This window comes from Sander vitreus, chromosome 13 (assembly GCF_031162955.1).
Source record: "Sander vitreus isolate 19-12246 chromosome 13, sanVit1, whole genome shotgun sequence".
NCBI classification, from domain to species: Eukaryota; Metazoa; Chordata; class Actinopteri; order Perciformes; family Percidae; genus Sander; species Sander vitreus.
The window spans coordinates 9,678,884-9,701,219 of NC_135867.1; the positions used below are offsets into that span (position 1 = coordinate 9,678,884).

The 22,336-nt window shown below is 40.0% G+C and overlaps 2 protein-coding genes across 3 annotated transcripts in view; one reads left to right on the top strand and one right to left on the bottom strand.

Annotated features, from left to right (window-relative positions):
- The window catches only part of dpysl3 (dihydropyrimidinase like 3), a 34,550-nt gene extending 22,905 nt beyond the window's left edge, over positions 1-11,645 (top strand). Inside the window, exons 9-14 of one of the 2 annotated variants that reach the window (XM_078266029.1) lie at positions 797-953; positions 2,288-2,429; positions 3,883-4,053; positions 7,538-7,717; positions 9,144-9,315; positions 11,490-11,645. In XM_078266029.1, coding sequence (XP_078122155.1) covers positions 797-953; positions 2,288-2,429; positions 3,883-4,053; positions 7,538-7,717; positions 9,144-9,315; positions 11,490-11,584 — 917 coding nt within the window. In that variant the 3' untranslated portion in view covers positions 11,585-11,645. The remainder of the gene's footprint in view (positions 1-796; positions 954-2,287; positions 2,430-3,882; positions 4,054-7,537; positions 7,718-9,143; positions 9,316-11,489) is intronic. The other variant, XM_078266031.1, reaches the window with a different exon arrangement.
- A 4,810-nt stretch (positions 11,646-16,455) lies between these two features.
- The window catches only part of stk32a (serine/threonine kinase 32A), a 74,403-nt gene continuing 68,522 nt past the window's right edge, over positions 16,456-22,336 (bottom strand). Inside the window, exons 13-14 of the mRNA XM_078266535.1 lie at positions 20,532-20,596; positions 16,456-19,529 (exon numbers count right to left, since the gene is read on the bottom strand). Coding sequence (XP_078122661.1) covers positions 19,418-19,529; positions 20,532-20,596 — 177 coding nt within the window. The 3' untranslated portion in view covers positions 16,456-19,417. The remainder of the gene's footprint in view (positions 19,530-20,531; positions 20,597-22,336) is intronic.

Below are 22,336 nucleotides of genomic sequence, written 5' to 3' on the forward strand. Positions count from 1 at the left end.
TGGAATGCGCATACCAGCATCACTGCACCTATGCCCTTATAAGATGATTTTACTGTCTTTCCTGAAGCTGCTGATGTACACAGACCTTGGCTGTGCTTGACATTATGAAAAAAGATGCTATTCTTATAGGAATTTTAAGATTTGTCATTCAGCCCTTTTTCTGTGGTTTAGCTGTCACACAACCATTCCGCACTGTCCCAGGAAAGAGCAGAGGTGAACCAAGGGGCTGCCTGGCTGTTATGGATTGGGAAATATACAATTTTTGAGAATGGAACAGGAAAATGGGAGAGGGCAGAGAAGAAAAATGTGTTTGGATGTCTTCGGCGGAAGGCCACATGAGCTTTTAACATGCTTCTTGCAGTCATGTACACCTTTTAGGGGCCTTTTTGGGCTTTACACATTTGTTTGAAACTATTCCCAAACTCTTACATTTAAACCAGAAAGGACATTAAACAATGATGTGTAACAGCAAAGGAACATGTAGGAACACAAGAGCAGACAAGTGTTAGTGACAGGAATCAAACCTTATCGTGTATGAAAGAACAAGCTAAACTACTATAAAGCCAAAGTGAAATTTGAACATTGCCAAGGGTTTGGCTTTTCAGCGACTAGGCATGGTTCATTTTCTGCAAAGACTCAGATGAATTACGAAAGCTTTTAGTGAGATTAAACTCCTGACAAATTAATCAGGATTCAATGACCTGCAACTCATGATTTTGAATGGCCAAGAATCACTCAAATAAATCAGTTTGATACACTGTACATTTTAGACTTCTTATTGTTATTTCTTTCACAGGACATGTTGTGTTTGGGGAGCCAATTACAGCCAGCCTGGGGACTGATGGGACACATTACTGGAGCAAGAATTGGGCCAAGGCGGCTTCTTTCGTAACATCCCCTCCTCTTAGCCCTGATCCCACCACTCCCGATTATCTGAACACACTGCTGTCCAGGTATCTATCACAGCACCTCCCTCTGGTTAGGTTCTTGGCCAATTTATCATCTCGGCTGAGACATGATGCGACCCATTTTTATTAAGTATTTCACATGATATGATATCATCTGGTATTAATATAGTGTGCATAGACAGCATAAGACAAGGCAAAGCAGGATACAGTACATTTGAAGGATGTACTGTAGCTACTTGTTTCATATTCATAAATTCCTATTCAAATCTCACCCTGGTTGTTAGTGAACTACATTTAAACACTTAATTAGATAGAACACTGCTTAGCACCATGGTTACCATATGTAATGGTATAGCAGCAGATAAAGCAGGACACTTTCCAACCCTTTGCTTATCAAAAGGCAATTATTGTTAGGAATCTTAAGGAAGAAGAAATAAGTCACAAATAAGCTCCCACACACAGGCACTATGACTGATGACATTGCTGGAATCGAAATGTAGTTTGTTAGAAATGGACCATAAGTGTTGACAGTGTATAGGAGCACATTTTTGACTTTGTCACTATGTATGTGTCCTATGCACCTGTTGCCTATTGCCTTATTTCCACTGCATGGTTTGGCTCGACTCAACTCAACTCACTTTTGGTACCAGTACTTTTCTCTATTTCGTTTTCCAATGCAGAGAGTACCCCCTCAGTGTAGGCAGGATTCTCATCTGATTGCCATAGCAACGCCGCGTGAAACTGCAGTGACTTCACATCTTCAATGCGACACTCGCTGGATCCGTTCAAGCAAACGGACCATCTGCACTTCGTCAGTTGTACGGCGTAGTGTGCGGCGTAGTTTTGCATGCTGAGTGAATTAAAAAAATTGTGGTCGCTATTGACTTGACTATTTAAAAAAATGTTTTGGTTTGTGCAGTAAGTCCTGTTTTGCACTAGTGACAGTTCTCTCTGACCAATCAGTGGTCTGCAGTGTTTTATCTCCACCTTTTAGTATAGGCTTAGCTTGATTGGAACCTCGACCGAGGTGGTACCAAAAAGTGGTGTACCATGCAGTGAAAATGTGGCATATATAGGTGTGCAAAGATTATCTTTGCCTGAAAATAAGAATTCTGCGTTTAGTATAAGTTAAGTCAATGCATTCTGGCGGGCTTTGTCTGGCAAGTGAGCTAGAGCGTCATATGGAAACAGGAAACATTAGTAACGGTTTGTGCTCAAAGAACAAACTTTGGCACAAGGCTTATTTGAATAACTCACCGTCCTTGTTCTGTTTTGTTGCGCCTTTCCTGCTAAAGTGAATAAACAGATGCAGAGAAAAATATGCTGTGCTGGTATAATTCCATCTTAACTCTGTATTTTCATGTTTCTTTGTCATGCAGTGGGGACCTGAGCGTGACTGGCAGTGCTCACTGTACCTTCAGCGTGGCCCAGAAGGCCATTGGCAAGGATGACTTCACTCAGATCCCAGAAGGTGTTAACGGAGTGGAGGAGAGGATGACCCTCATCTGGGATAAAGCTGTGGTGAGAACTAGTTTTCTTCAATAGCTTTTTTCTTTTTACCTTTTTAAACTTCTGAAGAAGGAAAAAGACAAAAAGCAAACAATTAGTGACATGCTGATTTATTCCTGTTCTCTGTCTCCCTCCTTATATCTGGCTTTTGCTATTTTCCCTACATTGTTCTCCTCAGCTATTACTCTCTCTAACTCCCTCTTCTCTCCAGCTTTATTTCAATGTCTTGTTGTCACCTTCTCTGCCTTGCTTTATCATTTCCTTTTCTATCTCCACATCTGTCCTTTCCTTCACCCTTCCTTGCAGCACACTGCCCTCATTTTTCTCTTCCTTCTTCCTTATCACTGCATCAGTGTACTGCTAACAGACACTCAGCATGTGGCTTTGGACGTCTGTGGAGTGCTGTGCTGCATGTAAAATAGGAATGGAATTTTTAAATGTTAGACTGAACCTATTTCCTGGACGTAGTCCCTTAAAATATAAGCTTGCACTAAACTTGGCCTGAAAGCAACCTTTTGAGCTGCTGGTCGGCATGTTTAAAAATGTACAGAGCCAGTATAGCTATTTGCTATCTGTTTCTAGTCTTTATGCTAAGCTAAGCTAATTGCCTCCTGATGACAGCTCCATACATAACACAAAGCCTATGAAAAATGGTATGGATCTTCTTATCTAACTCTTTGCAAGAAACTAAAGATAAAATATTCCTTTAATGTCTTGTTGTCAGTTGACAATTCTATTGATGGGATTACTGTAAGAAAACCTAAAGACAGCAACATGTTGAAAGGGAATATCATTCAAATGTAATCTAGCTAGAACTACATATATCCATATATCTAATCCATTTATATCTAGAAGCAAAATGCAATTTTACCCATGCAAGATAAAAGGGGTATGATTGTATCCTAGCCTAGAAATCTAGATGCACCCTAGCGGCAGCAAATGTAATTTGCAGCCAGGGTCAGTCTAGCAACTCTCCGTTGGCTTGCAAGCTGGAAAAACCAAATTCTGGTCAGGCCAATCACATCGTGTATAGAGTCGGTAGGCGGGCTTAACATTAGGACAACAGAGTTGCGACGGTTCCGCGTGAATTCCCTGCTACTTGAAAACAAAGAAGATGGCTGCTGGTGTTGGTGAACAGCAGTCTTTCGAATCGGTTTTTGCCGCGACTCTGGAAGACTTGGAGTTAAGCACTGAAGTCATTCTTAAAATGCAAGATGTGTGTGTTCGAGTTTTGCCGACCGGATACGTCAAAAGTTGAATCTATCATCTAGCATTGCTCTGGTAGGCTATGAGTGCAGAGGGAATTTGAAAGACAACCTTTATCCCGCCCCTCGGATTGAGCCCTGCCTATGATGAGTTCCCAGACCCAACATCTTGATGTGGGTCTGGCTTGTCAGGCTAATTGTATCCAGTAACCAAATGACAAATGCTAACTATTCCCTGTTTTTGCTCGTTTCCCGCCCAGACTACAGGTAAAATGGACGAGAACATGTTTGTGGCAGTCACCAGCACCAACGCAGCTAAGATCCTGAACCTGTACCCTCGTAAGGGTCGGATTGCTGTGGGCTCTGATGCCGACCTGGTCATCTGGGACACAGACTCCATCCGCACCATCACCGCCAAGACACACAACTCGGTACGTACGGCGTGCACCGGTCAAGGGTCGTACTTTGTATTTATTTATTATTTTATTTATACTTTAACAGAAATCTCAGCATTTGAACTAGTGAAACTATGTGGTCTCACACACTCTCAGTCAATCTTACTTGGCTAGTGTGGATGAATGCAGAGGGTAGTACACCAACATTGAGGGGACTTTTTATTGAGTAATGTCAATGCTGTTATTGTTACAGTAACCCTGGTGGCATCAATCCATATGTTCTCTAGTGCAGACATGTTATTGGCTATGTATAAAAGCATGGGTGGAAAAAAAAAAACATGATGAGACAGATGGGGAAAAAAGGGAGAAATCAAAAAATGCTGTGAGTGAGAGAGAGAGAGAAAGAGAGAGAGAGCGAGAGAGAGAGAGAGAGAGAGAGAGAGAGAGAGAGACATTTTTGAGCAGTTTCCAGAGAGCTCGCAGATCCTCTGAACGGAAATGAAGTCTCAGAGGATGTTCACTACTAATACAGCTCGCACTGCATTGCCACATGACCAGCCCCCAATGTAAAGTTGAGACTCACTAAATCCATAAACCCTCGGCAATGACCAAAGTAATGATTAGGAAAAAATGTGGATTATTTAAATGCATGGGTTTATCCAAATATGACAAACATTATGTCAGTGATGCAAACATTGTCCAAAATGCCCTGTACAGTCTAACTCCAGTAAATCAACAGGGAATCTATGTGCTGTATAATCAAGAGGTATTTCCTTCCTCTACATATAATTCGCTTGAACAGATCATCTAAAATATTTTCATGATTGGACAGCCATAGAGTGGGTTTAAAGAATGTCATTCATTGCACAGGATTATGTAGGCCAACACTGATATTTCAAATACTTTTACAAACCACAGATATTTGGAACATCTGTACACATTGCTCATAAGTAGAAATCAGCTCTGGTCATGAGACATTTGATGTCATGGGAATCATCTCATGCAAACTGAATCAGAACTGGTCCTCCATCCACCGCTTTTTCAATCCCCTTTGCTTTTCTTTAACTCAGATTGGAGCGCTCCGGTGACTTAGTCGTTTAAGGTTCCGACTATGAATCACAGCTGAAAGACTACCTCATTTTTATATATTGTTTGGAAAAATCTATTTACCTAGCAACAATTTAACAACATTAGTAACCTGATAGCAGCCTGATAGTGCTGCTTTCCTTACAAACAAAATTACTAACAAAATACATCATAAAATAAATGAATCCTGCTCTAGTGCAATTTCTGAAACGAGAAACTATATTAGAAACGTGAAACTGTTTTATGCAGATATTGTTTGTATTCACTCTGAGGGTCTAAGACAAGGGCCTCACAAAGACACACACACACACACACACACACACACACACACACACACACACACACACACACACACACACACACACACATTCTCTCTTACACACATTTTAAACATTTACATAATGAGGTTTTAACCATTACACAAACATCAGAGGATCCCAGACAGGCCACTCAGCAGCAGAGGAAGTGTCCGCACAGGAAATAAAGGCTTTACGAGCATAGCACGAATCCTGCTTTTACAGAAATACAGTAAGTGAGGAAAAGAGAGAGTGAGGAAAGAATGCACGTACTAACAATGTGTGTGGGTTGATTTTAGGAATGATGAAGTGAAGTTTGTAGATTTGCTTTGCTTAAAGGCCTGATGGTGGCTATTTAGTAGGAGAGAAATAACATTTCTCTGTCTCCAGATGGAGGAATGGAAAGAGACAGAGAGAACTGGATTAAAAATACGCCTTCTCCAAATGTGGAGTACATCCACTGAGGATCCGTGGGTTCTTACATAATGATGTCACCCTTTCATTTCCTGCTGGTCGTCCTTCCAGATAAAAAAGAAGAGAGCAGAAGAGCAGAGCACGGCAGCTCCCAGTTCCAATAAATCTATCTTAATGGATAGTCTGACGACAGGCCAAACAGGAGCGGCTCTATTTACCAGCACACAGTGTTATGGAATGCTTTGCCCTGTAGAGTAAATATGACTTAGACTGTGCTGTCTTAGTTTGTTATCAGTAAGTCCATATTTGGTCTTGATTGGTCATAAGAAGACATACTGTAGATGCATAAAAGTATATTCTGACACATAGACAAGAACAGGCAGCAACATACACACTCTGAGACACACTCGGCTCAGTCATGACATAATGTTTGGCATGCAGTAAGTCTTAGTTATGTCCTGTTCTGGCCTGAATTTGGACGGCAATAGAAAACAGGGCCGTGTGCAGAGGAAATAAGCAACAATGGAATCAGGGGAGTAGACCATCACAGATCACAAACATGTCGACAAAAGAAAGTTGGCACAAGGAAAATTGGACAAGGATGAATACTGCACAAGGTTGAAAAAACCATAAATCAAGCAAAAATGGGTGAGCGAGAGAAAGGCAGAGGGTAAAAACCAGACAGAAAGAGGGATAAATGAATAAGGGGGGGAAAGACAACTGGAAAGAGAGAAAGTGAGAGAAGGAGGTAGAGAGTGAGAGGAAGGGAGAGAGAGTGAGGCATTAAACACCAGCTGGAAGATGGCAGCTGTTTTTACATGCCAAACAGACAAGTGTAAGATCAAGGTGATGAATGATAAAGAATGGGGGGGGGGGGGGAGAGAGAGCGAGGGATTAAGAGAGAGTAGAGGAGAAAGATAGTTTACAGTGGGCATCCACTTCCTGTCTCTTCATCCATCCTCTCACAGCTCCCCCTGTTGTTGTCTTTCTCATCTCCTCAATCCCTTCATCAGTCCTTCAACAGAAGGTTACAGGAGGTTTTATTGTGTTGTTTTGGTTGTTTTTTTTCCTCAAATTCAATTAATGGAGTTTAATTTGATTTCATTTTCAAAACCCAAATGATCCTAAAGCCCCATGACAGATTAATTGAAAACTCCCCCCTGTTAATTCTTACTATCAATGGAGTTATTTGTCTAAACTTTTGCTTCAGTGTTGCTTTTGCAAACACATTTATCAATTCTTAGAGCTTTGTTCCTCGTCCTGTTCATTTTAAACAGTATGTTGACCTTTTATATAATACTCATGACATTAATTTGATTTAAAAAGTTAGGTTTGTTTGACAGAATGCTCTATTGAGGGCTTAACATGATATGTTTTTTTTTTCGCTCTTCGTCTTCCTCTTCTTATCTTTATGTGTTTGTATGGATTTGTGAGAGCATACAGTGTATGAATATGTCTCTTACTAAATTATAAATATGGTTCACATTTACACAACATATATTTATTACTGTCAATGTATCTGCTTTTGTAGTTTTTGCATGATCATTTTACATATTTAAATAACTGTAAATTTAGACATTATGTATAATATATTTTGCATAATTTCTCCTAAGTTACAGTGGGTACTGCTATGTGATTAATATATGTATTGACCCCACAATTGTTTGTATTCTATTTCATAGCTTTTGTTTCAAGTACCTAATACTTTTCTATGTGTGCTTTAGGCTACTGAGTACAATGTCTTTGAGGGCATGGAGCTGCGTGGAGCCCCACAAGTGGTGATTTGCCAGGGGAAGATTGTTCTGGAAGATGGGAACCTGCATGTCACCTCCGGCGTGGGTCGCTTCATTCCCTGCTCTCCCTTCCCTGACTTTGCTTACAAGCGTATTAAAGCCAGGAAGCAGGTAAATCCAGATTCACCTTCTGTCCAACCGACTATTTACACTTGATACAGCAATCATTTTGTCGCAGCAGTTGTCATACCACGGTATGTCCTTTGTGAAAGAAAACTCTGTAAATTGCACAATATGAACCGTACAATGTTTAGAGAAAGAATATTTGTTGCTTTCGATAATCACCCTTACCAAGTGACACACAAGGCAGTAAGAGGAGAGTAAAGATGTTATGGATTGTAAGTGAGGAAGTATGGGAGTGTGGGCTGAAATAGAAGTTACAATGGTGGAGAGAAAAAAAAGGGTGGGAAGGATGAAGGAGGATGAAGGCAGTGAAGTGGGATGTGGGGGAGATACAGTAAGTCTGACATCAGCCTCCAAGGTTCAGCCACAGGGCGCTGGCTGCGCTTTCACACCGCAGTGCAAAATGTCCATGCAGTGAGGGTGGTCGAGGCTTTGTCATCTTGGTTTTAAAAAGGATACAGTGAGTTTGGATTTGGATAACTTTCCAGAGAGATCTCCCACATACAGTTAATAAGTATAATACGTTTTCTACAGTTAAAATAAGTCCCACATTTACAATTTACTGTAGTCTCACAAGAATTATATGATTCAATAAAGCTATTTAGGAATGTTGCCTCTATAACAGGAAAAGCAACAATGTAGCCAAAGGATTAGGAAAGACTGTCCTGCAGTAGACGTGTTATATTATGATAAGAGAAATAACACTGTAAATGTGACATGTGCCATTACAATATGAGTTCACATATTCATTGCACTCATATTCCTGTTAACCACAAAAGCCTCTTTAAAACACTATCCTATTCTCCTTCAAAGCATTAAGAGTTAACCACATTTAACTTTTTGATAATAACTGAAACTCAAAGCAGACTCTGCTGTCTGCTCTCTTGCCTTATCTTATGGGCCAAAAATCTCATTGTTTAACAATTTCCTAATTTGCAGCTGGCTGGTGATGAGAACATGGAGCTGTAGTAACAGTGTGCTGTTGATCTTGGTAGCAGTCACTGTTTTGCTTTCTCCATTTACATATGTCTCTTTTTAACTCTTGACGGAGCTTTCAAGTTCCAACCTCTGAGTCACGCCACTAAAAGACAGACTGACAGACAATGGCTTGTTCACTACCAGCATAGAGTTTGAACTTGCTTTGAAAAGATACAAATACTGTATGCTGCGCTTACTTGTGTTTGTCTGCATAAATCTGGAACTGGTTCTCGGCAGGAAAAGGGCTCTTTGAAAAATGCATATATAATTCAGACACAACTAGTTACACAAACAACCATATAATGCAAAACAGGTGTGGACTTAGTTACATTCAATCTTTTGTGATACTAAACACCATAATGTCTCTCTGTGTTCTTACCCATCCCTGCCTCCCTATTTCTCTCCTCCATCTCTGCTCTTATTGTTTATCTTATAGCTGGCGGTCCTGAGGGCTGTACCAAGGGGAATGTACGACGGCCCGGTGTCTGAATTCTCCATGTCCCGTGGTGGCACCCCCTCGGCCTCGGCACGTAACTCTCCCACCAAACAGCCCGTCAGAAACCTGCACCAGTCTGCATTTAGTCTAGCAGGTAACCCTGCTCCATGTGGTGAGCCCAGCTTCTTATTACGAACCCCTCCCCTGTATCACCCAGTCCTTCCTTTCATCTGTTCATAGTCTGCATTGATTCATACTGTATGTAGAAACATCAAAGTGATATTCATGTGCATCAGTCGATCCACCATCACGCCCCACTTTTATCTCAACTCAGCTACTACTTCATGCTGTGAAGGACAACAGTCATGTGATTTTTTAGCATGTTGTTGCTCTGAATGATGCATTCATATCCCTTGGCGATAAGCCACAAGCCTACAGAGTAACCTCATAATCTCTCATTATCCTGTTTCATACTTTATGATGTGCAAAGTATATCACCGTGTTTAGATGGCAATTTGTATGTTAATGCATGATGTTAGGCTGCCCGCTTTAGCTCCTTTTAGTTTCAATGACTCATCTCTAAAAAAGGTGTCTCTTTAATCCCCTTCTCCCACTGTATCCCCCTCTTACAGTATCTCACGCCTCTCAAATAGAATACTTTTTTATTGCTCTTTAGGACAATGTGACCTCTGACTGCTGCCTTTTTGTAATGTCAAGCTACATTCAGAAATTAAGTGTTTTCCACAGTTACACTTCCTGTAAGTCATGCTGGATATGAATTTTGGCTCAAGGCCTAAAACGCACAATATTTCAGTCCAGACATCTGGACATGGTCTATTAAGAAAGCCTATCTAATGTGAGAGATCACAACACTATGTATTCACATTATACATCTGTTCCATTATGCAGTATCAGGATCAGAGTTGACAGTCTGATTGTGCCCATATGTAAGGTCAGCATAGGATTAGCTCTGATTCAGAAAACAAATGGTGAGAAATTGTTTTTGTCAGACTACCAAACAGTGACATATTCTACACATGGTCAAATTGTGAACCAGATCGTCAGTGTTTCCACTGTTTTATAATCAAACCGAGCAACCATAGCTATTATTGTAGCCAGTCATTCTGTCCTCCCTGACAGATGGAATGTGCCCACGTACAGTAAATCAATGAGAGCAACCTCTTTTCACCTGGACAGAACACAGCTGGACTCACCGTGGTATTGGCTGTCTTTGTGAATGCATGTAGAATTTTGTAATGGTGGATGACTCATTTTGAAAGTCCACATACTGATGTTTAGCCTTTGGCTGTATTGAGGAACCTTTACAAGCTATGTATGATACCTCATCGATGAAAAAAGACGATGACCTTCGCTGGAAAGAATTTCCACATTTGAGTACATGAATTTAGAGGGGAGTAAGGCTGCTCCTGGTTTCCCAGGCTTTGTTTTCTTGTATGTGTGCATACGCGTGTGTCCTATTAGAATGAGCCAGTCTATTTTAGTTTTTTCAGGGCCACCACCTGCAGAGTTGATTTACTTTGTCTGGAATGAGCTGGGAAGGATTGTTTGCTTATATACAATGTATCATAGTCTGACATCATTGTACTTTCCATCTATAGTATATACTTGCTGATAATTTGTTGCAGCAGACGCCCTGGCTCATCCTTTAGAAACACCATGTTTTATGTCAAACTTTAGCTTCTTTTGTTAACGTTTCAGCAGCGCTCATCCAGACCATGGTCATCTCAGTGACACATACCATACATCATAGACAATAATAATGTGTCTTGAGAAACCTCTAGTGCCTGGAAAGTAATAATGTGAGTGTATGACAACAATTATTTGTGTGCAATGACAGCATAAAAGCTGTTCTGTGTAAAGTAAGTCTAAAAAGATTGACCGATGGGACAGATTCTGGTTTTAGGAGCAGGGATAACTTAAAGTAAAGTAAATGCTAGACCATTTTTTAAGCTCAACACTTTTATGCATGTGCTTCACACATTGTCATAAACATTACATTCACTTAATTTGTCCAGTGGAGGGTTCACACATGGAGTGTGCTGCACTGCACTATTAGCATTTATTTATTTGAATTTTCTTGAATTTTAAATCATATTGTTACAGGCCATTTTTACAGATTTTCTTTGTGTTCATTTGTCCTCAGACCAGCGTGAGTATAAACCAGTCTTAAACTTCTCTATAATTCTGTTTTTGCCCTGGTTTTCAATTTGTTGTTCTTTTTCTTTTCCCCTACTTGTTATTTCTCCCTGCTGCCTTACAGTACATGCTGTTTGCTCTTTTTACATGTACCTTGCTTTATCTTTCTCTCCTTTTCTCTCTGTTCAGGTCCCCCCACCCCAGATGACATCCCCATCAGGCCTGCTGGCCGGCGTATTGTAGTGCCCCCTGGTGGTCGTTCCAACATCACAACCCTCAGTTAAACAGCAGGAAGACGAGGGGATGCGACCAGAAAACGACAGCAGCCAGAGTGCAGGATAGAGGGTGGGAGGGAGGGGGGAGAGAGGGAGGAGCAGATGCAGAGGACCATGATTAGTTAAAAGTTAAAAGAGCAAAACACTGAATCCTCATGCCTTACCTGTCACAATGCTACCTTGCTCAGATGAGAACAGTATCCATTTTCCTGTTGAAGTTGTATTGAAGTGGTTCGGCATTGCTACTAGATGTTACCACCCAAGCACAATACACATGACCAGTCTTTAGCCTCACTTCATCTCAGTATAGAATACACCACAAATACAGTGAAAACATGTTCACTTTGTGCTTTGGAGTAAAACAGCATACCATCACATTCAACCAAGAAAGTAAACAAACCGTGTTCTCAAAGGAAAATGGAGTCCGCTTTTCTCAGTATGATGCAATGGTTCTTTCATCCTGTTTGGCTTTCAATGTCACCCCCTTTTCAGTAGCCTGCTTTCTCCATAGTCAGCAAAACATAACACTAGATCCCACATTAGCCATGTATTATCATGCAGTACCGTTGATTAGCTCTAGGTGGCATTGTATATAAGTTAGATGTAATGTAGCTTTGTGAATGATGTTGCAGCGTGTTTGGGTTTACTGGACCAAGTAAAAGGTATTCATCAAGTCTCAGAGCAGGAGTGCTGTTGGACATGGAGCTGCATAGGCCACAATAACATGGGTGATGTGATCCATGATCCTCTTGCCCACCCTCCTCTAAAGTGCTTGATGAATACCATCCGTCGTGATGTATTGACTGAATAATTACTGATGTTAAAAAACAGGAAGACAGACACACCTGCTTAAGAAAAGATTTTGCGAAGACAAAAGAATACATAATTTTAATTTTAGAAAGGGTTTTTGCAATTCTATCACCAAAAGGTTTATATGAGTTTTTATTTCCTGCGCTCCATCTTGTCTGTATAGAAAAAAAAAAAAACATTTGAAAAGAAACTTGTCCTTTGCATTTGCTTCTAGCTTATTGGCTGCTTCTGTCACCCTGAAATAATCTTGAAAAGGAAAACGGAGGAAATAAGATTAAAAAAAATATCCTGTTCACTAGAAGTACTACGAATATACTTAACTGTCCCTTGTAGCTCAACCATAACTTGTAATGATGCTCTTTGCAATTGAGGGCAACAAAGAAAACCAGATGCAATTAAATGAATAAGTAACAAACACCTGCTTTCAGATAACAGCACTTCACCTCCTGCTTTACTTTTTCATTCCTGACAGACTGGGCCCTCATTTTAGGACAAGAGGAAGACCATCATTCTCTTGTCATTTTTAACATAGCCCTCTAATGCAATCTTGACCAATACTAATTCAACATAAGCCTGAATATAACTATGGGCCTAAGTTAGTTTACCTGAGACACTCTGATAGAACTGATTGTGTTGGGGCGCCTTTGAGCACTTTTTTTTTTTTTTTACGTCTGCTCTTTTCTGATAAGGCAGAGGATTGTGGTGCAGTAAGGGAAGCTTTTATTTTGTCACTGTCCCACTGTGGGGGAGGGTGGGAAGGAGATGTGTTTTTTATTTGGCAGTGGTGGGGCAGACGCTGAGGCAGGCACAAGTGGTGGTTTGTTGTATTTATGTTAGTTTGACAACCTTTGGTATTGTTTTTATGTTGTTTCTTTTTTACTGTTGTATCAAAACCCAGAAATGGCAGGTCAAAAATAAGGTGTGTTGTGGAGGTATGATTTGTTTCCTGAATAAACATGAGTTGCAACTGACTGCCTGAAATATCTTATTTACATTATTCAATTTAACAACAAGAAGTATGCACTCAGGGTGGACATAAGAAAATTACAGTTTATATGAATAGTCTGTATCAATGAATGGAAAGAGAACTAAACTTACGGGCATTACATTTAAGATTTTTTATAGAATTTGCACCGTAAATTAGAGTGCATACACCATGTATTTTTGACAACATTAATGCAGATGAACTTTACATGCTGAGTCTCCTATAATTTGTATAAAAATAATTACTACTGATTTCTCAATAGACCAAAATTACTTAAAACCATATTTTATGTTCTTATGAGCCTACATTTTTCACTTTATTGGGCACTATATCTCCTTTAATAGTGTATACTGCCATGACAGTGAGCCATGGCTGTGTCTGATTGTGTGAACAATTCAGACAGAGTTAAGAGGTTAAAAGTTAAATAAGCAACATGCATAATATAAGCAACAATTGATGACGTTTGATTAACACCAGCATCAAGACTTGACCTGTCACAGCCACAAGGCACAGGGTTTCCCAATTAGGGTGACTCTCACAGACATATCAGATGTCAGATCTGTAACAATTCTAATAGCCTAGTAAAAAATAAAATACTTCATGCTAAGACAAATATTGAGTCTTTAGGCCTATGGAAAATAAACTATTTCCTATCACTGGATTAACAACTCAAGGCCCATGACATGTCGTGAATGCTCCTATTTTGATGCAATCCATATTATGACCAGGGGCAGCACTGAGCAGCCTAAACTGCTCTAGAGTGTAGAAGTAGAGCATCTGCACTCAAGTTACCTGCGAAAATGGTCCTAACTGATGCCCTTATTTTTACCTTCCTGACTGTTTGTTCAATAAGCAACTTAATTAGCGCCTGGGGGCTTCTCCTAGGGGTAGCCCTCCAGGATTGTGATACATAGCCTACGACAATCCTGATAAAAAGCTAACACGTTAGCTTGTTTTTGCAAGTGTTAGCTAGCTAGCTAATACATATTAGCTATGGCAACATGGTGGCACTACTAACATTTAGCTAGCACACACCTGCTAACGAGCTAGCGGAATTCCCACCAATAGAGGAGTTCCATTTTAAGGTAATTTGTCATTCATATTGCGAGATTATTATTGTTTTTAGTTGGCAACGGAAACATTCAAGCAAACAATCATAGATATATACTGTCAGTATATATACAGTATATATGGCAAACAATGAGGAAACCTTTAAGAACTGCTTGGGCAACAGAGGGAGATAGTTTGGCTGGCTGCTGAAGTTAGTTTGAAGTTTGATATTCAACAGTCATTCACAGTTAATATGATATAATGATTGATTGCTGTAGTTCTAACTAGCTGAACAGTAATTGTAGATAATCAATGTTTTTTTTTTAATCAACTCTATCGAATAGCAGTTAAATGTGTGGTTAATGCATGCACTGACTTTGTAAGGCTTATTGTGAAGCAGCTACAGTTTACTGTAGCCTTAGTTAACAACAGTATCATGCTAATTTCCTTGGGGCGTAAAGTACAGTAGCTTTACATAAACATATTGACATTTAGATGTTTTTTGTCAATATTGCAGGAAGAAATTGTAAAAGAAGAAACTGTAAAAAGAAGTTACAGTGAACTTAGCCTACAAGATGAGCCTGTGTTTGCCTCACATTCTGGGGCAACATTACTCAAAACTCCAGCAGTTTAATGTAAATGTAAGTCGCATATCTACCTTTCCTTTTCTGTCATTTACAGTAATCAGAGCTGTACCTGCATCACGGTCTCTGATCGTATTTGTAATTGGATGCTATGGTCCAAACTGTGTACATTTGGCATAAAGGTATGATGAACATAATTTAACAAAAGACTCTCTCACTGTGTGGTCTAACTGACAGGATGACTAAAGTATCCACTCAGTCCCATTGTGTTTCCTAGTAGGGGTTACATAGGCCTACACTCGCCATCACTGTGAGGTCAAGCAATAAAACTGCTGCAAAGTCCCTCATGCATTGTTTAATGGTGAGTCAATGTCTCATGACATCATAGTGACAGAGATGAAGAGAGTATAATGCAGATGTCTGGAACAAGAGATGACTCAGCAACCTCAATCTAAACAGGGTTTGTGTTGGTTGCTTGTTGGTGTTGTAGCTTACAAAATGAGAAAGTGTATGACTGTAATGCAAAGACATTTCTGGAGAGGATAATATAGATTAGTTGTTTTCCAGTCCTTTCCTTTTTTTTTTAAATAAGCCAGAGCTAGCGTGTTTGTGTGGGTGTGTGTATACAGCGAATAGGTACAGTATATTTTCAACATTTATGTAATATACCGAGGTTTGCTGCTTCTATCTGTGGTGATTCCGAACAGATTGGGGAAGCACTTATCAACTGAAAATCCCTCTCAGATCAGCCATTAGTGTGGGAATGTGCTGCCTCAGCTCAGCCCACTATGGGGGAGAGAAGGAACGGTGCTTTCTAGATGACCTAAGACAGTGGTCAACACAAATCTGGTAACTGTGGATGTGTGTGTGGGTGAGAGAGAGAATAGGGAAAACAAATGGTGCATGTCTGATGATGATGGTGCATTATCAAGGAAAGCCCTGAGACACATTGGAAAAGAGAGAGAGAGAGAGAGAGAGGGAGAGGGGGATAGAGTAAAGAGAGAATTCTAACACTTGACCCTGTTCATGTAAAGATAAACAGCAGCCACTGAAGTTAGAAATAAAGAATTCTTTTTGTTTCCATTTCTTCTCTTGTATTTAAAATATCTTCAATGTTTGTCCTTGTGTCTCAGTTATATCTTTACATATTAAAGTCCCTCCACCCCTCCAGGTTAGTAACTGTACCACTCGTCAGTTAACATTGGGGGGCAGCATTACTGTATATTTAGAATAGTGGAGAGCAACCTACACGTACATATCTAAATCCAAAGACCTTTTAGCATGATTAACGCCCTTTCCCCCTTTAAATCCCTTCACTATTCTTGATTTTGAAAAAAAAAGCTTTTATTACCAAAGCCATTCTCTGTCCCATTTTACTTACAATCCTTATTCAATGAAATATGGCGATTCGGAAAGACACAAAGTGAAATAAAGCACAAGGCATAGGCAGATTTGTTCAGAAAAAGAAAGTCATTTAAGGCACACCTTAATAGTTTGCAACTCCATCACATTTAAATACAATATACACACAGTGACTACTGAAGGACAACAAAACCTTAATATGATGAAATTAACAGCTGTGGAACAAATCTGTTTCCAGACTAAATAATTTCTTTTAGGCAGGTAAGTTTTGTTGAAAAGTGGTGTTACCTGGGTCAAATATTATTTGTCAATTATTATTTTGTATGTTAACATTTTGGAATGGTTGAATCTGCCACAACAGATAATTATCGCAATTAACCCAACCCATCTGGTGCTCCTATTGTATGAACAAAGTAAGATAATCATACACAAATATAATTCACTAATCATTCGCTAATTATCATATCATTCAATAATCACTCCATCAGTTTAACTATCCCAATATATCTTACAACTTATACAGGAAACCACTTTTGTATCTGTAAAATTACATCATGACAACAACAATAACAACAACAACAACACAAAGTTGAGTCAAAATATTGTACCAATTTTCAATAGAAAAGTGCCAACAGTAATGAATTGAATAGAGTGAAATATGTTTTATATATAATAACAAGTATCGTAGACTTGAAAGGATTGAGTCGTATTGCAGATAGATAAGATCAAGGTCAGTAGAATGACTACACATTTACTTAATGATTTTGAAAAAAAGCTTAGGTTTGTACTACCTACGTTTATAGTTTAAACAAACTAGCTGTGTGCCATAATTCTGGTGTAAGGCAGGGGTCGGCAACCTTTTTATTATGAGGTGTCATTTTAAAATGTTCTTCTTAATCAGTGTGCCATATCAGCATTAAGCCTGCCGTCATTTACCGAGCTCGCTCAGGCAGTTTTTTTCCCCCTTTGTGCCGCATTCTGTAAAGAAGGCAATGAGTACTAGCCAATCAGAGGGGCGGGTCTTCGCAGAATGCGGATGGGGAAAAAGTCAATTAAACTACTGCAATTACCAGGATGTGCTCCTGCATGCCAATGGCTGTGATGGTCATTTAGGATGTGGATTGGAACATTTCCAAAACACACTCTTGCATACTTATTGCAAGTGTGCCATTGCGGTAGCTCAACCAAGGGCACACTTATTGCAAGTGTGCCATTGGTTGAGCTACCGCATGCTAATGGTGGCACGCATGTCTAAGGTTGCTGACCCCTGGTGTAAGGCATCCCTCTGCATCTTCAGAGGCAGGTGTGGTTTCTTACAGTAAATCTTAAATCGAATGAACAAGGAGTATTGCATGGCCTGTGGTTGTTTATTTGTTTTTTGTTTTCCCAATGTGTTATCCAGCTGGTGCTGAATTACTGTTGAATACCATCTGTATAAGAATGTTGTTGCAGAACGTATTCTTCTATGGGAGCAATTAATTGCGAATACAAATTTACAGACTTATCTGGTGGCACATGTAATTGGTTGTATTCAACACAATAGAGGAAGGACATAACATATTTGACAAAAATAAGTTTGAATGCAGACAGTAACTGAAAAATAAATCTTATATAGGACTCAGCCTATTAATCCTTGTCTATTAAACCATCCCTACGGGAATAAGTAGTCACTCACAGCTTTAGATTTTGTATGTCTCTCTGTGTATAAATGCTACAGTTGATGAAGAAGCATGTGCAAAGCAAGGTTCAGTGCAAAACCTATAACATCTACCCTTTTCTAAGTTTTCATAGCTATAAACCTTTTTTTGAAGACCCTGTAGGTCATTTGCAGATTGAGGGAAAGGTTAGTCCAAATCAGTGTCAAGTGTTTTAAAGGAAAACTAGTTTGACAAAAAAACCTTCATCAGAAGGACCACTTACTTGTTGTGCCCGGAGCTTTCAACCGCTCCCGTTGGCCTTAACTAAGCAACTTCATATAAGCTTCCACGGTCATGAATGGACATTAAAGGTTAACCTTAAAACAATTGTTTGTTAAGTGCATTTCAAATTTTCAATCATTTTTTTCAATAGTAACTTAAAGCATACGCAAGTGAAGAAAACACGTTTTGCCTATATCTGCAGCTGATGGAGCTGGGGCATGAACCAAATGTTGCAATCCTACCATCTTTGTTAGCTTGACTAGCAAAGCTAAGCATAATGACCACTACAACAATGTTTTTGCTGCTATGATAAAGTGACCCATTCACGCGCAAGCCTACAGTTCAGCTCTTAATTTTCTATCTTAGAGGAATCTGTGGTTGCTGTCTTAAAAACAAAGGTCTCATTTTGCCTTACTCTCCATTTTAATGTATTGTACTCTTAGTGTCATGCTCAAATCTCAAGCCGTCCACCCAAGTGTTTGTTTTTCAATATGTGTTGCTAACCCAACTCCTTATGCCAATTCTTGTTAAGTCCATTCCCATGTTGCACTGGTGAGCCATTGTTATATTTAAATAACTAATCAACCAGAAAATGCATCGCTGAGATTAAAAATCTGAGTGTCCTGCCCAAAACAGCAGCAGTACAGAAAGCTTTGAGCCATAGCTGACCACGTCACTTTATTTCCTATTACAGCTGAGCAGGTGTGGCATTGTCTCCTTTTTGGCAGACTTCCTTTTCACTTCAGCACGCTGCCCAGAGTAGAGGTTGAGCAGACCTTAGAGCACCAGAGTGATGTAAGGGAGCATGATATGAATGACACTCTGCTGAGAGTCTTTTCTCTTGTGACAAGAAAGCGAAAAGCCTCAGTCTGGCATGGCTGCTGCTCTCAGAGTCAAGTTCACTCCTGCAGTTCTGGAGCTCTTGATGTTGTTTTTGTAAGTGAACGGTGAAGCACAAGTGCATACTGCTTTTGTGTTTGTATAGGCGATGTAGTGGTGCAGGAACATTGAAGAACGGATCTGAGTGCCTGTGCTGATAGAACAATAGGTGTCTGGGTGTAAATTGCTGATCTACAAGCTGTGGGCAGGGGCAAGTGATAAGGGACTAGGTAAGGATCTGCGGTCATGAGACCTATCCTGATAAGTAAGCCGCCGGTTCAACATTGTTGTTCTGTCCATCCTCTATTGCCTTGTTCTTCTCACTCATGGACAACTCAGAGGACTCCACCACTTCTTTCTTTGACCTGTTGAGTAAAGAACATCATCATTAGAACATGTTATTTTTTGGGCATTTGTAGGCCTTTATTGACAGGACAGCTGAAGAAATGAAAGGGGAAATGACCTGCAGCAAAGGGCTGCAGGTCGGAGTCGAACCTGGGCCCGCTGCGTCGAGGAGTCAACCTCTAGTAAACCTCTAGTTCTACCTGTCAGCTATCCGGGCGCCCCATTAGAACACGTTATTGACAATTTATCAGTTTACCTTAACCTTTGGCCTGTGATGGTCAAAGATTGTGGCTAAAATTTTATTATTTTACCTTTCCCATAGACTTGTGATGGCCAAAGTTAGCTGTTTTTACTGACGTTTTATCAATTTACCATGACATTTATCCTATCTGTGTATTGTTAAAAAAGTATTTATTTTTTCTGTCTATGTAGTAGAATGGTGCAAACATTTAAAGAATTGGTGCTACGTGACCAGAGAAAAGAAGATGTGATGTCCCTTTAGCTCAAACGGTAGAAACCCAACTACCAGAATGTACTGCGCCACAACGGACCAATGATCGCTCCTGCTGGTGGGGGATGTAATGCGAGCTTGTCGAGCTTAGTCCGTTTTTAGATTTACTTCAAGAAACATCTCATTTCCATCATGGGGGACCCGGCTGTCTACCAGCTTCTGTGTTTCTGCCTTAATCACACACCCACATACATTCTGCCACAATCAGCCACATTATTGTACTTTTAGACCATTTTACATGCTTGAGCCAGCAAACCAAACCTGTTTTTTATACTTTAAATCTAGGCCTGGCTACAGTCTAAAAACTACAGAACATTTATTAACCATACCGAACAAAGTATTCATTAAATATTTATTTTATATAGTCTTTAATTTGAAAAATAAGCTTTATTTCTAGTTCTTTAAACAATTAAAACAGTTGTGTTTCCTGAAAGTAAACCAGTTATTTCACAATGAGATGTACTGTATTGGTTGTGGAGAACATGTTGGGCAGGTAATGGAGGTTCCTTACTTTTCTCTGTTGAAGACAATGAAGTCTCTCTGGACATTATCCAATCTCTGCTGCAGCTGACCGTTCTGGAGGCGAGACAAACAGAACATCAGCAACTCAATGATCACTGATGCAAATTCTGAAAAAGTAATAACTAAATCTGTACCGATCATTAGTCATTATTGGTCCCAGCCACAGAATCTGAATCTATTACATTGAATGCACATACATTTGTTTTGGTGGCACTGCTCAGAGACAAAAGCACATAGTTTTGTCGTACCTGCTGATTCACACCCTAACACACAGTATAGTTTTAACAGGCAGTAGACTGTACACACTACTTTCCTCATATCAGTTTCTTGATTCTAAGACAGATTCTAAGATGCCAGAAGGGGAAATTGACTTTAGAGGACACTCTGTTGTCTCCAACTGCTCCATGCACTTATACATGTGTGGCCCACTTAATCATGCAAGAACATCCGGCTCTGTCATGCCAGGCTCTCCTCACACTCCTGCACTGCCAAGACAAGTATGCAGGTGCTTTCTCCCTCTCCCAAGGAGGCAGTGAGGAGAGAAATTATAGAGATCATTATGTGTGTGTGTGTGTGTGTGTGTGTGTGTGTGTGTGTGTGTGTGTGTGTGTGTGTGTGTGTTTGACACGAGAGAAAATGAACAAATGCAGACAAGTTTGTTCATTTGATTTTCTAAGACCTACCAATAGCACTTATTTGTGTACATACCTTAACCCAACCTGAATGAAATACAAATTCCATTTGGGACATCCAAAATGTCTTCTCTTTGGGGGGATTTCCTCAACCTTTTTAAGGTTCCTTATCCTCAAGAAAAAGATCCCACGCACAACTGATACACAAGTATGATTACATGCTGCTTCCCTACATACCCATCCCATCAGAGCGGCCCTTAAAACTCCCAACTTCCTGGATGCCTCTTCAGGAAAAAAAGCTGAGCAGTCAGTTACACAGTCAGTCAGCCCAGCAGAGAGGCTCTGTACAGGTGCTGTCACAGTTGGGAAGCAGCCACTGGCAGACCAAAAGCCATCAACTAAATTAGGGCAGGAAAATAGAGCGGAGAGGGAGCTGTGTACGTACATAAGTGAACGAAAAGAACAGGTGGTGTAGAGTATGCGTTGTGTAATGCATTTTCATGCGTGCAGTGACAGTCAGTGTCTTTTCCTGTGGGTTTCTGGTCAAGGGACCCTTTCACAGCAGTATCTCAGAGGAAAATGGCAAATTCACATGGACACAGAACCCCCAAACATCCAGCCAGAGATAGGGTGTGCTTGTGTGCGGCTGATGCAGACTAACGAAAAGGACAACGAAACAAATAGGCAGACAGAGGAGAAATACTGAATATAATTTGTCAAACATCAGTGATAGATGTGATACACAAGAGAGGGATATGACAGATGTGACGCAAGGTATGATGTAGTGACTCTCTGATGCAGTCATAATGACATATTCTTGGATCTAAAGGCATGACAGAACCTAACAATGAAACCACCACCTTCGTATAACCTTTCCCTGTATACCGGTTAATTTACAAAGCAGAACTCTGGTGTCTCTTGTCACTTTTTTTAATTTATTTTTTTAACTTGATTCAAATAACCAGGAAAAGACTTTAGGGCTATTTACAGCAATGACAGTTGCAGGAGGAGGTTGACCACAAGCTGCATTGCTGAAATGCTTGAAAGGGAGCTAGAGATTAAAACCCTCATGCAAAGCTAAACTTTTGAGGTACTTTTGCTGTGATTTACAGGCATTTTTTGTAGTAAGGAAGGGCATAAGGAAGAAAATGAATGAAGGAAG